The following is a 15,037-nucleotide window of genomic DNA, read 5'->3' on the forward strand; positions in this document are numbered from 1 at the left end:
GGATTCACTTACCATCACTTGCGTTTGGCAGAGATTCAAAGGCAGACGGGGAGTGGAAACGCTTTATAGTAAAAAAAGGGAAGGCTTCAGATACTCTATGATTGGAGGTTGTTGTCATGGAAAGCTGGAGGTGGGCTAACTAGAAGCAGTGTAACTTATGTGACTGGTTTGGAGAGCATATTTGGCTTTCTCTGGTTGGTACTGAGTTGGAAGCATGGACAAAAATTAGGGAGGCTGGCAGTCATTGACCACGTTCTGAATGTTCTAGGGTGTTGCTATGGAGGTTGTAGTTTGGCTTCTCGGGCTGGTTACTGCAGAGGTTGTGGGACAGAGTTCTATTGCTCTAGGTGGTCTGGCAGTTGTCTGTTTGTATTACCAGTCTCTCAGTACGGTAGATGAGATTAGATTCAGGAACCAGCTTGTGTCCTCATAATTTGCCATTATGGCCTGGGTAGTTTAACATGCCAGTGTTATTTGGACACTGAATCCCCCCTCATCCAAATTCATGAGAGAGGCTGAAATGTCAGTTCTGCTTCAAGGGCAAGAAGAGCATTTCCAGGAGGAGTCTAGATTGTAATCTGTGGGGCAATTTTTCATCATGAGTTGGTACATTTAGAATTAAATAGGTCAGGAGAAAAGTTACCAAGGAAGATCTGATTGGCTGGAAGAGCAAACCAAAGTTGAGAGGTTATCTGCATCTGTATTTATCTACAGTCTCCCCTGACCCCACAGTTTTTGAACCCTTTCCCCCATTGTAACTACGGACCTCTGAGGTGAAGTTTGCCATCTGAGGTTTGTCATCTAAGCCCAACAATAAGTAAAGTAAAGGCCCAACCTTTTCTGACTGAATCACATCTGCACTCAGATGTTACTGTGAGAAAGAATAAAGGGCTGGGTCTAGTTTAGCCAAAACCTGCTTTTGGCATGGTGTCTGCTTTTGCTCTCTTTTTCTTTTCTTTTCTTTCTTCTGGCTTTCTCTCTATTCAAGACTTCTTGTCTGTACTCTTTCCCTATTGAAATCCAATTGCAATTGGTTGAATGTGGCTGAATCTCAAGAGGGGACAGTCCTGTTTGGCTCTTAAAGGAGTGTTGCAAAAGAGGATCCGGAGCACGAGGTGTCTACTGTTTGGGTGCTGGAGACCTGCTCCAAGAGTAGGTGGATGTGGCTTAAAACTTCTCCCTAGATATTCAGCAAAAGTGCGAGATAACCCTCAACTTGTTCAGAACTATGGAAGAGGATATGGATGGGAGAAGGATCCTACAAATGCCGAACTGAAGAAGAAGAGAGATATGAGGAATGGATTTGTTCAAGGGCTGATTGTGGTGATGAATGCACAACTGTATGATGATGTTGTAAACAACTGATTATACACTGTGGATGATTGTATGGTATGTGAATGTATCTCTATAAAATTGCAGGAAAAAAAAGAGTAGGTGGACATGGCTGTTTATTATGGAGTAGATCTGATTTGGATCTTTATTAGACCTGCTGGAGCATCCCATTTTGTTGTAGAGTACATTCTTGGGGAATGAACGATCTCAGGAAGGTGAATTCCTTTGAAACACTACAAGTTTGTCATTGCTTCACTACCTCATTGAACCCTCTGTCCTTTTATTGGCTTTATAAATAGACTCATCCCCTTTTCTCTTTCTTTTCCTCTTTTCCCCAACCCTTAAAAAGAGAACAAAAGACCACTTGAAACAATGTTTCCAGATTTCTTTGTTTTGTTTTAATCAACTGAGTCCATAATAGCACCATTTAAGTATGGTGAAATCTTTTGTGAAGTAGGGAATTTTAGCTGTTATCTATAAAAATAGATTATATGGGAAAGAGGTCTGACTACTCATAATGCTGTCTAGGACAGCTCTCCTACAATGAACCTGGAACCTTCCAGCAGCCTTCAAATGCACTGAAAGAAATCTTGGTAGCCATCCTCTTGCATCAGATGGAGGTGGAGCTGGGAGAGGCTCAGGAATGTTAGTGGCAGCCCTGGGGCCCCCAGGGAAGGGCAGGGGTGGCCTTCTATATTTGAACGTGGTCTATGTCTATGAAGGCAATGCTGCTGCAATGGAGGAACTGCTCTGTGCAAATGAGAAGCCATTTAGGAAATACTTGACTTAAAAGAAAAGCAGGAAAATAGCCACAAGCAAAGCGAGAAAGCTGAAGAGTTTAAGTAAGCTTGCAAAGGGAGATTGGGATTCTTGTACGATTCTTGTTTTGGTGACCTTAAATGTTCGGTCCCACTGAGTCATGATGGCATTTCTGGCTCCTTCCCACTTCCCTGGGCCAGTTAAACGGAACTGGTATGGTGAGCACGGGCCAAAGAAGATGGTCAATGCCAGGCATGGATCCGTCAGGAGCATGGAGAATAGGTTGGGTTTTGCATTGATATAGGTCATGAGTTCATCCATGTACATGATATAATCTGTCTGTAAAGCTTTGCAGTAGTGCAAGCCAAACCTTTATAAAAGGAAGATTGGGGAAAAAAGGGAAAGACAAAAAGAACAAAAATAATGTAGTGTTAGCACAAGTAAACAAATGCTGCGGTGGAAATTTGAAATGGTCTCTATGTTCTTCCCCTTGCATCCACAGGTAGAATCATAACTGTCTGATAGTCTCATTCTATTTCTTAATTACAAGATGGAACCCTTGAAATGATACTTCATATATGTGGCTTTCAATGGTGTTCCAAAAGCTCATAATGCATCTTGTGTTACTTTAATTATTTTTGTCAAGTGATTAGCAATTTTTAGAGGAAAATATATTTTGTGTAATTTTACTATTCCTAAATCATTCTAGAACTCAATTATTCCTCAATTTGTATGATGTAAAAAGCTGCAAAAACCAATAGCGTGGAATTCCCTGTAATACTGGTATTTGATGCTGGGATCATTGGTTGATCTTTGTGACAAGAAGCTTTTACATTGTGTAGTTCTAGTTCTTAGGAGTCACGATTTTGCACATTATCAATTTTATACTAGAATTATGCAATGGAGGTCAAATCACATTCCAGGTTGAGGATGAAGAAGAGACACCTAAAATGCTTTTATCGTTCTGGGATTTAGCACTTTGACAAGGATAGGACAAAATCTGAAGTTTGGGGATATTATATGGATGAAAGAAGTGACAAGTGTTTTAATTGCATTTAAAAACTTCATTTTCTGCTACAGAATGCTTTTTTAAAGGGAAAATTGGTATCAAAGTCCAACTATGGAAAACAGATAAAACCTGAGATGTTTTGGTTGAATTAGGAGTGGCAGTGGGGGGACCAAGACTCCCTGCTTTGCCAGCCATCTCCCTTCCATGCTCCTTGGCCTTTAAGTTTTAGTCACAGGGCAGAGCACAAGTGGAAACCACTCTACTAGAGAAGTAGAGAAACCACTACACTAGATAAGTAGAGAAACCACTTCGCTAGAGCTTCAGTTGGGGATCTGGGAAGTGGGGTTAAACCAAACTGCTAAGTGACCCTGAGGTTGCTGCCTTTCCTCTTCTACCCTATTCTTCTCAGGCCCGAAGAAGGACATCCAGTTTTTTAAAGCCCCGTGTCTCCAAGCCTGGTCTCATTTGCTTCCCTGCCAGGCTTGTTGTGTGTACCATATTTGTACTGCAGTGACCTGAAGTTTCCATGAACTCTTTTATGTATACACATGAATATGTAAATGCAAACATTTAAAATAACTTGATAAAGTCTTTGCAGTCACTCGAAAAATTTTTTTTGACATTTGCAAAAAGTCAGATGGTAAATGTGTTAGGCATTGAGGGCCATAGTATGGTGTTTGTTTTAGCTACTCCAACTTTGCTGTTGAAAATGCCCATAGACACATAGATGAATGAGTGTGGCTGTATTCTACTAAAACTTTATTTATAGCCACTGACATTTGAGTTTCATATAATTTTCTCATGTCACAAAATATTCTTTCGATTATTTCCCAACCATTCAAAAATGTAAAAGGCAAAAACAAGTGTCTGGCTGGAATCGGCTTGCACCCCTTAGCTTGCTGACTCTTGCTGTAGAGCAACAATCTGCACAGAGACAATAGATCTGAATAAAGACTTGTTGAATAAACGAATGAACAGACACTTCTAGTGACAGAGTGGATAAACACAGTCATTTGCCAGCTGACTATCAATAAGCTATTCAATAATGTATCTAGCAGATGAGGGTTAATTACTTTGGTCTAGAATCCCAACTCCGTGTTACTATGGTCTGAAGTGATGGCTAAGGACATTAAAACTTCTCAATTTCCTTTTCCATCCTCTTTCCTTAAGTAGATTATCCTGATTTTTTCCCTTAAGTCTCAGATGCTTTTTTTTCTCGTAACTCTTACCTCTTTGCCATTATTTTACCAATTTCAGCTATGATTCAAATAGGATGTATAAATAGTTAACTTACCCAGTGTGCTTGTTTTCTTTCCTTGCATTAACCTCCTTTAACATGATGCTTAGTGGTGGTAACTTATTTACACCTATAAGACAAACAAAGAATGCAATTTACATTTAGGTCTATGTGTTTACTTAGTGGGTAAAGTTGCTTTGCTACTGCTCATCTTTCTCCTCTTATTATCAAGCAACTCATCTGTTCTTCTGGAAAAAAATTTGAGCAGCTTGAGTTGACTGGTGGCATGCTCTTGGCTATAATGCTGCCAGCTGAAAAGAGAAGCATCTGGTCACGTGGCTAGTTATTTGGTATGGCAGAACTTCACAACTGCTTTGACTGGATTTTGTCACTCAGTTGATTGAATTTTTAAAAACTTTCACTAAACCCACTGAATCAACCAACTTGGTTGATTCTGTCAAAATAACTCAACAGGTAAACACAGCTTATTTTTTGACCCCTGATTTATCTTTTGTATGGGCAATAGCACAAATTGATTGTGATACTGTAATTCAGTGAATAATAGAATGGGTACCACTTTTAAATATTCCACTGTCTTAGATGGGAGCTGGGTACGCTCTCAAAATTTCCAGGATCCCAAATCATGTGACAAACAAAAACCATATGCCCTGCTATTTCTCATATACCTACCTTTCAGGACTCGCACAGCCCATCGAGCTTGCATTTCTCCTGTGGGTAATATGGAGCCCAAGGGCTTGATGAGGCCAATAACAGCCAGCGTTGGCTTTTGCAGATGCACAGGAAAGATATATTTGTACAGCGATGCTTGGCCATCTTCAACTTTCACATCAGACTCATCCAGAAAGGGAAAAGCAAAGGTGTATCCAGTGGCAAAAACAATGATATCAATGGGCTCTTCCTTTGAAGTGTTATTAAATATGACTGAGTTTTCCTTCACTTCCTTTACACTTGGCTTGATGAGCAATTTCCCAGTGATGATACAGCCCGGGAGCTCATTATTTAGCACAGGCTCTCTCAGCTGAATTCTAAACAAAAAAATGGACAATGAAGAGATCTGCTAGTGAACAACACTACCAGCCGTCTCTCCCCTCTTACCCCTCTTCATTCTGGTGCCCCTCCCTTTGTCTGGAGAGGAGTTGACAGTCTTGGGAGAAGTTAACTCTGTGGGAAGAGATTCATGAATGTCCAGGAAGGATTATAAAATGTTCTTATCATTTACTAGAGTTTGGAAGCCTGTCTAGGTTCCTTTGCTGAATCTCAGCACTCAGCTATCACTGTCATTTTATAGTGAATGCTGAAGGGCCAAAAGGGAAACCAGGGATTTCTGTCTACTGAGAACTGCTAGAAGTTCTCTCCAGGCTCTCTTTCTCCCAGAAAGCAATTGTGTAAGGAAAACGTGTGTATCAGAAGGAACAAAGGAAGAATTGTCTTTTTCTGGCTATATCTTTGGAGTCAGAAGACAAACCCTTTGAAAGAGGATTTTTTTTTTTTTATAAGTTGAGCCATCTTTGGTGAATTCACAGAGACTGTGTGGTAAAATAGACAATGGAGTAGGAGGCAGGAAGGCAGGAAGGGTGGTTTCTTGTCCAGTCTCAGGCAAGTCACAAAGTCCCTTTAAAGTTTCTTTTATTCATCTTAAAATAGAGACAATAACATTTGTCATTCCTTGTTCATGGGGTAGGATGAATTGCATGCGAAGTAGTATATATGCAAAGACTTTGGAAATGGTAAAGGATTAACCAAATATAAGAGAGCAGGAATCCTAATTTCTCAGGCTCCTTCCACAGATCCTAAACCAACTTCTATACAGTCTCATGAGCCACCTCCAGGCTCGATAAAGCTATGGTTAAAAAAAAATAAAAACTAAAACAAAAACCCAAACAACAACAACAACAAAAAAGCAAAACAAAATAAAACTCCAAGAGAAAGAGGCAAAACTCCTGAGAGACTTGGAGGTAGGAGATAGAAGACAGCAGGTAAGAAATAGGGGTGAAAAAACTGGAGACAGTAAAGAGGGAAGAGGGCAGTGATAGAGGAAGGTATCTGAGAGAAAGACAGAGAGAGAGAGCAAGAAGAAAGCAGAAGTGCACGTTGTGAGGAAGGGAGTTGTGTGTCTTGGTGCCACCTGATCCATTCTGGTCCAGAGAAAAATCTGGAAGGAACCAGACAGGACCTCTTGGCTGTGGTGTCACCTGGTAATGGAGTGTCACGGTATGAATTTAACGAATGAGGAAGCAAAACCTTTGACTCTTGTTAGTAGGTTAAGTCGTAGGTTGTAACTGAAAGGACAGACTGAAATCAAGACCTCTTTGACAAGGGCAAGAAGTCACTTTCATTAGAGAGATGGTGAAGGACAACTATAGGATTCAATTTTTTCCACAGGATGGAATAAGGCATGTTGCTTCTGTCAACAAAACCATTGACAAATTCTTCTCTTTTGATTCCTGCAGCTGAGGCTTACAGTCTCTGTAGCCTTACAGTAGTTACAGAGCTCACCTATTACTTAAAGAGCTGGGGAAGGTGACCAAACTTTGCTAAGCCTCAGGTTCCCCACAATAAAAGGAGATTATAATTATATTTATATTAAAGAGTTGTGAACAAGGTGAAATTACATAATTTCACTTTCTGAGTACTCAAGATCACTTAGCTATTATTATTAAGTAAAGTTGTATAAAGTCTTCCTCCATCTTCAACTATGTTGCTGTGTTATTTCCTGGTATGTGAATGTCATTGGAAGGACCCAGCCTCCTTCTTCCTAATCCCCCTTGACAGAGACATTATAATTACCTGTCTTCTGGTACTAAGCCATAATTTGCATGATTGAACCAGCCGTTCAGTTTTCTTGCCAACAACCAACTCAGGATTGGAGTTGGAAGTGAATTTCTGAATGTGTTCTGAAATCGTGTCGTGAACACCATGTCCCAAGGGTACCCCGAGTCAAAGACTCGGCTGATCACCCACGCCCCTCCAGTGGTGCTGAGCAACACCTGGAAGCAATCACAGACATTACTTAGGTTGACATGGAGATGGAGAAGAAGTGTCATGGAATTGTAAGGCACCAAAAAGTCTATCACCCTCAAAATACACTCCTGACAAAATAGTCTTGGTTCTTCCAAATCCTATTTTAAAGTTGCTCTTTTGAGATAATGGTTTGAAAACCTAGAGCATTACAATGGCTGAGGACATATTATTGAGCACCTATTTTCTGCCAGGCTTGGTGCTAGGCATATGGTGAATGATATCCTGTGTCAAGCCATAGGGAGCTTAAGGAGGTATGTTAAAAAAAAAATGACCCTTGGATTACAACTTTGTATACTAATTATAATTGCAGGTAATAAGAACAGGGTGTGACAGCAACTGGAAGTTGTCTACAATGAATTTCGTTACAAACCTTTGGCTGAATTGATAGTAAAATTCAGTACTAAAATTAGTTTTGGTGATTTCTTTTTTCCTACAGGTTGAGTGGCTGTATGAGTTTACCTGTTAACTGTGCTCACTAAGCTATGAGTTGTGTTGGTACCTACACAAAAGGAGTTGCCTGTACAACTGTTTAAAAACCAAAAAAAAAGAAAAAAAAAACTAAAAAAAATTAATCAACCAATCTGTTACTTGGCAGATGCAAAATAGGTGATTTAGTAGATTTTTCTCCCTACCAAACTGGGGTATGGTAGCCATTGCTACAATATCAGTATTTTTATTTATATATTTTGTTGGACCTTATAATATAATGGAACAACATGGGAAGTATGGTACAAGAACTGTAGAGGCATCTGTTGTTCTGACATTAAATATATTTGCACTGAACCTGCCTCCGTGTGTCATGATGCAGAATCATATACAACATTTTGGTAGATAAGAATTATGTTCTAAACTGAGATGAGTTTCTTTGTTGATATAGAAATGATAAGATGTGTGCCAAAGCATGTTTTCTAATCGAGGAAATTTCCAAATGATTGGAGAAATAGAAATAACAAATGGCTACCCACGTGTGATGGGCATAGTGGATGGGCCTGTGGCAATTTTTGTTTCAGGGCCCCCTTCCTCTTCCTTCAGGATAACTCCACCAAATTGCTAGGTCTCTCCAAACCCATTAATCATTTATCAATCAATGAATCAACCAATAAATTCTCTTTTGAAAGTCCCAGAAGGGATTAGCAATCCCAATCCTTTTTCTTCACAGTTATTTTTACTCTTGCAGTCATTGTTCTAATTATCTGGACTTATTTGTTTGGCATCTGTTTTCCCCATGACTATGCTCCATGCCAGTGGGGAATCTTGTTTTTGTTGTTGTTTTCTCCAGTGTATCCCCAGCTTCTAGTACAACACAGCACATCAGAAACCAATAACCTACATATATTTGTTGCCTGACTAGCTCTCCACAAGTTTACAGCATTGTTGGAAAGAAGACATATATTATAGGAAGATAATAAACAATACTAAGAATTAAATAGTTCCAACTGAGGAGTATAAATTACAATTATCACATCAATTCTGAATAGGGGAGAGCTACTTGGTGTTAGGGTGAGATACCTGGGAATTATAAGTGTCCCAGGAAGAGCAATGGGCACTGCAGGAGGGAGCTGTGGGGGGATGGTGAGAACAAAAGTGAAAACAGAGACACAGGAATTGGGAGGATCAATTTGAGCCTGGGGCACAGGGTAGACCTGTTTGGCTGCAGTCGCAGGAAGACAGTGGGGGATAAATTTAAGATGGTAGACTTGGGTCAGATTATGGAGAAAACTGTAATGTTGGGCTAATACATCTACAATTTATTTTCCTAGGTGAGGGAAGTTATTAGAAGTTTTTCAATGTGAAACATCATATTGAGAGCAGGATTTGTTGGTGTCTGGGGGTTTTGATGGATTATTGTGTGTGCATAGGGGGGTAGACTGTGGCTATGGATGCAGGGATGGAGCCTGGGCTTTGAATCAAAGAGATTTGGCTCTATGATCTGCTGGTGGTATGACTTTAGGCAGGTTAGTTAACCTCTCTAAGCCTCAGTTTCATCATCTGTCTTCAGGGATACTAATAGTACCCACTTAGAGGATTGTGCTGATGATTGGCAGAGATTGTGCAGTAAGAAGCACTGTGGAGAGCTTGGCACAGAGTGAGACCCAATAAGTATTAACCATTTCTACAGTTATTAGGTGGACAATGCAATAGCCTCAATGAGAGGTGATATGGACCTGATCAGGGTGGTGGCAGTTAATAAGGAAAGGAAGGGTCTGTGCAAGAAAACATTGCCAGGATTTTCTGACCTATGGGACTGCGTGGGGAAGCGATGTCTCGTGTGGCTCCTGTTGGTTGACAGGGAGAATGACAAAAATAGGAAGCAGAGAAGTTGGTTTTGGAGGAAAGATGACACCTAGAATTTACAGTGAAATTTATGGACATTCACGGAAAAAAAACAAATACTTCTGTGATCTGTTTTGTGTCTCTGTGTGTGCACATGCATGTGCTTCAGACATTTTAATTTCTTTGACAATTTATCATGGTGTCAAACCCTGTGTGCCTGAGGCATGCATGATAAGATAAGGCTTTTTATTAAATACCATCAAGAACTTTACCTTTTTTGCCAGGTAGCTGGCCTCCACAGCAATGTCTGTGCCAGAGTTCCCCATTCCAATAACAAGGACTCTCTTGTCCTTAAATATATCTGGATGTTTATATTGTCGGCTATGAAAGTATTGGCCTTTAAAGGTATTTATACCTATAGAAAGAAATAAGAAGTCACACAGAGAATTTACAGATCAGTGAATGAAACGTAAGTATTGTCCAGTTGACGGCATCCCTTTGACCAATGATTTAGGTTGTTTTCACTAGTGTATTCAAAGAAAATCTTGAAATATGAATACATGATTTTACCAGACACAGAAATTAGCAGGTGATTATTTATTTAATAGGGATAATTGTAATCATTTACCTCATCTCACTAGATAGACTTACTAGATGGTTACCTTCTAAGCTGAAATATTTGGCATGAAGACATATTAAGCAAAACTGTAAGAATTCATTAAAGGTTGATGGAGGTTGTTCTAGTTTGCTAATGCTGCTGGGATACAAAACACCAGAAATGGATCGGCTTTTATAAAGGGGGTTTATTTGGTTACACAGTTACAGTCTTAAGGCCATAGTCCAAGGTAACACATCAGCAATCGGGTACCTTCACTGGAGGATGGCCAATGGTGTCCGGAAAACCTCTGTTAGCAGGGAAGGGACGTGGCTGGTGTCTGCTCCAAAGTTCTGGTTTCAAAATGGGTTTCTCCCAGGACATTCCTCTCTAGGCTGCAGTTCCTCAAAAATGTCACTTTCAGTTGCTCTGGGAGCATTTGTCCTCTCTTAGCTTCTCCGGAGCAAGAGTCTGCTTCCAATGGCCGTCTTCAAACTCTCTCTGAAGCTACTCTCTCAGCTCCTGGCATTCTTCAAAGTGTCCTTCTTGGCTGTAGCTCCTCTTCAAAATGTCATTCTCAGCTGCACTGAATTCCTTCTGTTTGTCAGCTCATTTATATGGCTCCAGTGATTTAATTTAGACCCACCCTGAATGGGCGGGCCAACACCTCCATGGAAATTATCCAATCAGAGTCATCACCCACAGTTGGGTAGGGCACATCTCCACAGAAATACTCAAAGAATTACAATCTAATCAATACTGATACGTCTGTCCACACAAGATTACATCAAATATAATGGCGTTTGGGGGACAAAATACATTCAAACTGGCACAAAAGTCAATGGGACAATGATATTGTACTTATGAATACTTGATTAATATATAGCTTTGCACAAGGAAGAAGCAATAGCAAGGAAGTTAAATGGAACAATGAGTCAGTGCTTCTACTCTATTCAGTAACGTTTCTAGGGATACCTGCTATGTGGCTGGCCCTATACTAGCTGATATGGGGTGATAAGATAAATAAAATATGGTCCCTATTTGCAAAGATCTGTATGGGTTGGGACAGTTGACTGTTTACCTCGGAGACAGCCAGAGTTGACGCTGAGAGAAAAAGGGACTATGTTGGCTACACCAAGATAATCTACTGGTCTTACTAGAGTGTATATCTCAGGCGACTGATGCCAAATCTCACGGAAATATCAAATGTGAATGAGAAAGCTTTGGAGAATACCCTCAAGGCTGTGTTATGCAATTGGAAGTAATTCACACTGTTTTCTTCTGAAAAAGCCGTAAGACATCTAGATTCTCAGAGGATGAACGTGGATGCTTGGGGGAGGTGGCCTTACCAAGGCCTGGTGGCTCCTTAGCTCACCTTGAATCATTAGAAATCTAAAATGGATCTCAGTTAAAAACCAACCACCATGCAGAGCATTTAGAATTTAGCCCAATTCAAATATTAACACAGCTCAGGGATCCAATATGGATCCAAGAACTACTGAGAAGGGAGAACTGAATAAACCTGAGGAAATTCAGAGAATTATGAATCACAGATTATGTTAGATTCTCCTTGGATCGGGCTGTTTTGGGTCACAAAATGGACAAAAATGAGAATCTGTGGCTGAGTCTACTATGGGTCTAATAGTCTCCCTTCCTATCTTATAGGAGGACAAAGTGAGAACTTTTATTATGGGAATGTGATTGTGTTAGTAAACACACAAGAACATATATACATGAATGAATGAAAGTAGAAAAGTGGTCTTCTTGGGAAGGTGTAACTTATTCTAAATGTGATGTCTGTTATTTTTATTAGGACTTTTTGGAAGCCCTCCTTTTAAATTATCTCCAGAGCCTGTGACACAATTTTAAAAATATCTTAAGTGAATTTGAATTTTTTTAACCATTAATGAGCACCCCAGTGAGAATGCACAGACTAAGCAAGTCTGTCATGAGGCAGGAAAGGAGATGGTGGGGATGGGAGACTTCATTTAAAGTCTAGAATCACACAATTTCAGAATTCAAAGAATCCTTTTCAATCATCTATCCAGGGATTTCAAAGGAGCAGTTGATAGTGGCAGGTGAGATAGATACGGAGAAGGACTGCAAGTTCTGTAGAGCTCTGCCTGCTTGCTTTCTGATGTGTGCTCTTGGGTAAAGTGGTCCAAATTCCCCAATTCATGGATGAAAAAACAGAGGCTTAGAAAGGTTAGGTGGCAGACTCAAGATTACACAGCTAGTTAGAGGTATAGCCCAGAATCCACAGCTCCTGGGTCCCATGCTTATCCTTTTTAAATGAGCACAGTGCCTCAGTTGCTTTGAGACTATGCTTTATCCTAATTCGACCTGATTTGTGTGACCTCTGGGATCAGATCCAGGGCCATTGAGGTATTTGTGTTTATTGTAAGATAAGTCTTGGGATCATGCCAGGACACATTTAGACTGTGATTCCTCCATTGGACTCCCATAAAACTCTATTCATTCCTCCAATAATGGCTACATGTTGTCTTATCCACCTCTATATTCTTAGCACCTCATGCAATATACTACGGGTGCTGAATTAATGCAATGTATTCCCCATGCATTGGAATTTTCTGGATTCTTGGAAGCACTCCTTCCTGGGAATTTGGAGTGGCTGACTGCTCAAGGATTTGCTCCACAAGTGAGAAATGACAAAGATTGGATTGTCATGTGGGGTGATAAGTGTTCATCATTGAATGTGTTCAAGCAGAGACTGCTGAGCTTCTGTCAGAGTTATTGGAGAAGATTTTCCTGCATTGGGAACAAGATTTAAGTTGGTGCTTTCTAATTCAATGATTCTGTTCTATGACATTTTTCAGTTTGGCTAATGGTTCCGAGAAAGTTTCCTAAAATTTTAACTTTTTGAATTCCTACTGCAGATAAAATAAACAAAACCTTTGTGTTCTCCAGGGGAGTGAATTTCCCTGGCAACGTGGAATACGACTCCCGGGGAGGAATGTAGACCTGGCATCGTGGGACGGAGAACATCTTCTTGACCAAAAGGGGGATGTGAAAGGAAATGAAATAAGCTTCAGTGGCAGAGAGATTCCAAAAGGAGCCGAGAGGTCACTCTGGTGGGCACTCTTACGCACACTTTAGACAACCCTTTTTAGGTTCTAAAGAATTGGGGTAGCTGGTGGTGGATACCTGAAACTATCAAACTACAACCCAGAACCCATGAGTCTCAAAGACAGTTGTATAAAAATGTAGCTTATGAGGGGTGACAATGGGATTGGGAAAGCCATAAGGACCACACTCCACTTTGTCTAGTTTATGGATGGATGAGTAGAAAAATAGGGGAAGGAAACAAACAAACAAACAGACAAAGGTACCCAGTGTTCTTTTTTACTTCAATTGCTCTTTTTCACTCTAATTATTATTCTTGTTATTTTTGTGTGTGTGCTAATGAAGGTGTCAGGGATTGATTTAGGTGATGAATGTACAACTATGTAATGGTACTGTAAACAATCGAAAGTACGATTTGTTTTGTATGACTGCGTGGTATGTGAATATATCTCAATAAAATGAAGATTAAAAAAATAAAAAAATAAAAACCTTTGTGTTCTCTACTCCCTTTGAGTTGAAATACAATTGAAACTTGACATGGATTAACATGAATCATGATTTCAAAAGCTAAATGAAGAAATGGAGACACAAATATGCCCTAACTTCTCTCTCAACCCTGTTTACTATCAATCCAAGTGCTGTAAACCTCTGATCTTGCTAACTGTATGGCTTTATACAAAACAGACCAAAAAAAAATTTTTTTTTTCCCTTTACTCATAAATTGACCTTTGTGGCCTTTGAACTCAACTTTGGCAATGTGCAGCTGCTGCTGAGGTTGGCAACTTTTCTGAGCATCCCGTGTCTTAGGAGACTTACTGAGTGCTGCCAGTCACTTAAGGAGGAACACTGAATCTCAGTGAAGCATAAAACTGCTTATGAAGTTACTCATTCAACGTTTTTGTATTCATATGTCGTTTGGGTCAATAGGCAGCAAATGAAAGCCCAAAACTGGCCAGACAGTGCTGATTAGGATAAAAACCCAATACCTCACAACTTTAACAATTTAATGAAGGAGCCATAGGAATTCATCCCCAGACCAGTCAAGCATCAGAATGGTTCCCATAAGACAACTTAAGTAAGTCAGCTGCATAAAATGCTGTACCTGGAAAGGAGTCCAGTGGCAAATTCGGGTTAGTAAGATAACCTGTGCAGACCATGACAGCATCAAAGATGGCGGACTCTTGCCTCCCTTCATGCAGTGTGACCACCTCCCACTGGCCAGAGACAGTAAAATCTGGGCACTTTCTTATACTGCAGACTTTGGTCTGAAAAAAAGAAACACAGACAAGATTAGCAACTTCAAGATTCCAATGAGGGATTGCTAGCTGATATGTCAGTTGACCTTTCAAATGGGGTAGAGCACAGACTAAACATGTAGTAAACATAGTCCTAGAAACCGAACTGGGCTATCAGATTAATCATAATTTCCTGGATGGGAGTATTCCAAATCTGGGGTTGTAGAGGGGTATCTAAGAGAAGTGGAGAGGTCCAAATATTTTAAGCGATTTGCTCAAATTCTCACAGCAAGTGATAGAATCAAGATTATAACCTAGGTCTCTTGATGTCTTTTATTTTTTTAACAGACTTTATTTTTAATGATGATTTTAGGTTTACAGAAATCATGTGCAGGAAGTACAGAGAATCCCCATATACCACACACATTCCCCCTACCCCCCTGGCATTCTTTGCCACCCCCCCCAACCCT

The 15,037-nt window shown here is 40.1% G+C and overlaps 1 protein-coding gene across 3 annotated transcripts in view; it reads right to left on the reverse strand.

The window, feature by feature from the left end:
- Positions 1-1,707: 1,707 nt before the first annotated feature.
- Positions 1,708-15,037, reverse strand: part of FMO1 (flavin containing dimethylaniline monoxygenase 1) — a 31,643-nt gene continuing 18,313 nt past the window's right edge. For all 3 annotated transcript variants that reach the window (XM_037825363.1, XM_037825362.1, XM_037825364.1), the window contains exons 4-9: positions 14,435-14,597; positions 9,926-10,068; positions 7,146-7,345; positions 5,028-5,383; positions 4,395-4,467; positions 1,708-2,461 (exon numbers count right to left, since the gene is read on the reverse strand). In XM_037825363.1, coding sequence (XP_037681291.1) covers positions 2,119-2,461; positions 4,395-4,467; positions 5,028-5,383; positions 7,146-7,345; positions 9,926-10,068; positions 14,435-14,597 — 1,278 coding nt within the window. In that variant the 3' untranslated portion in view covers positions 1,708-2,118. The remainder of the gene's footprint in view (positions 2,462-4,394; positions 4,468-5,027; positions 5,384-7,145; positions 7,346-9,925; positions 10,069-14,434; positions 14,598-15,037) is intronic.

Source organism: Choloepus didactylus, chromosome 2 (assembly GCF_015220235.1).
Source record: "Choloepus didactylus isolate mChoDid1 chromosome 2, mChoDid1.pri, whole genome shotgun sequence".
Lineage (NCBI taxonomy): Eukaryota > Metazoa > Chordata > Mammalia > Pilosa > Megalonychidae > Choloepus > Choloepus didactylus.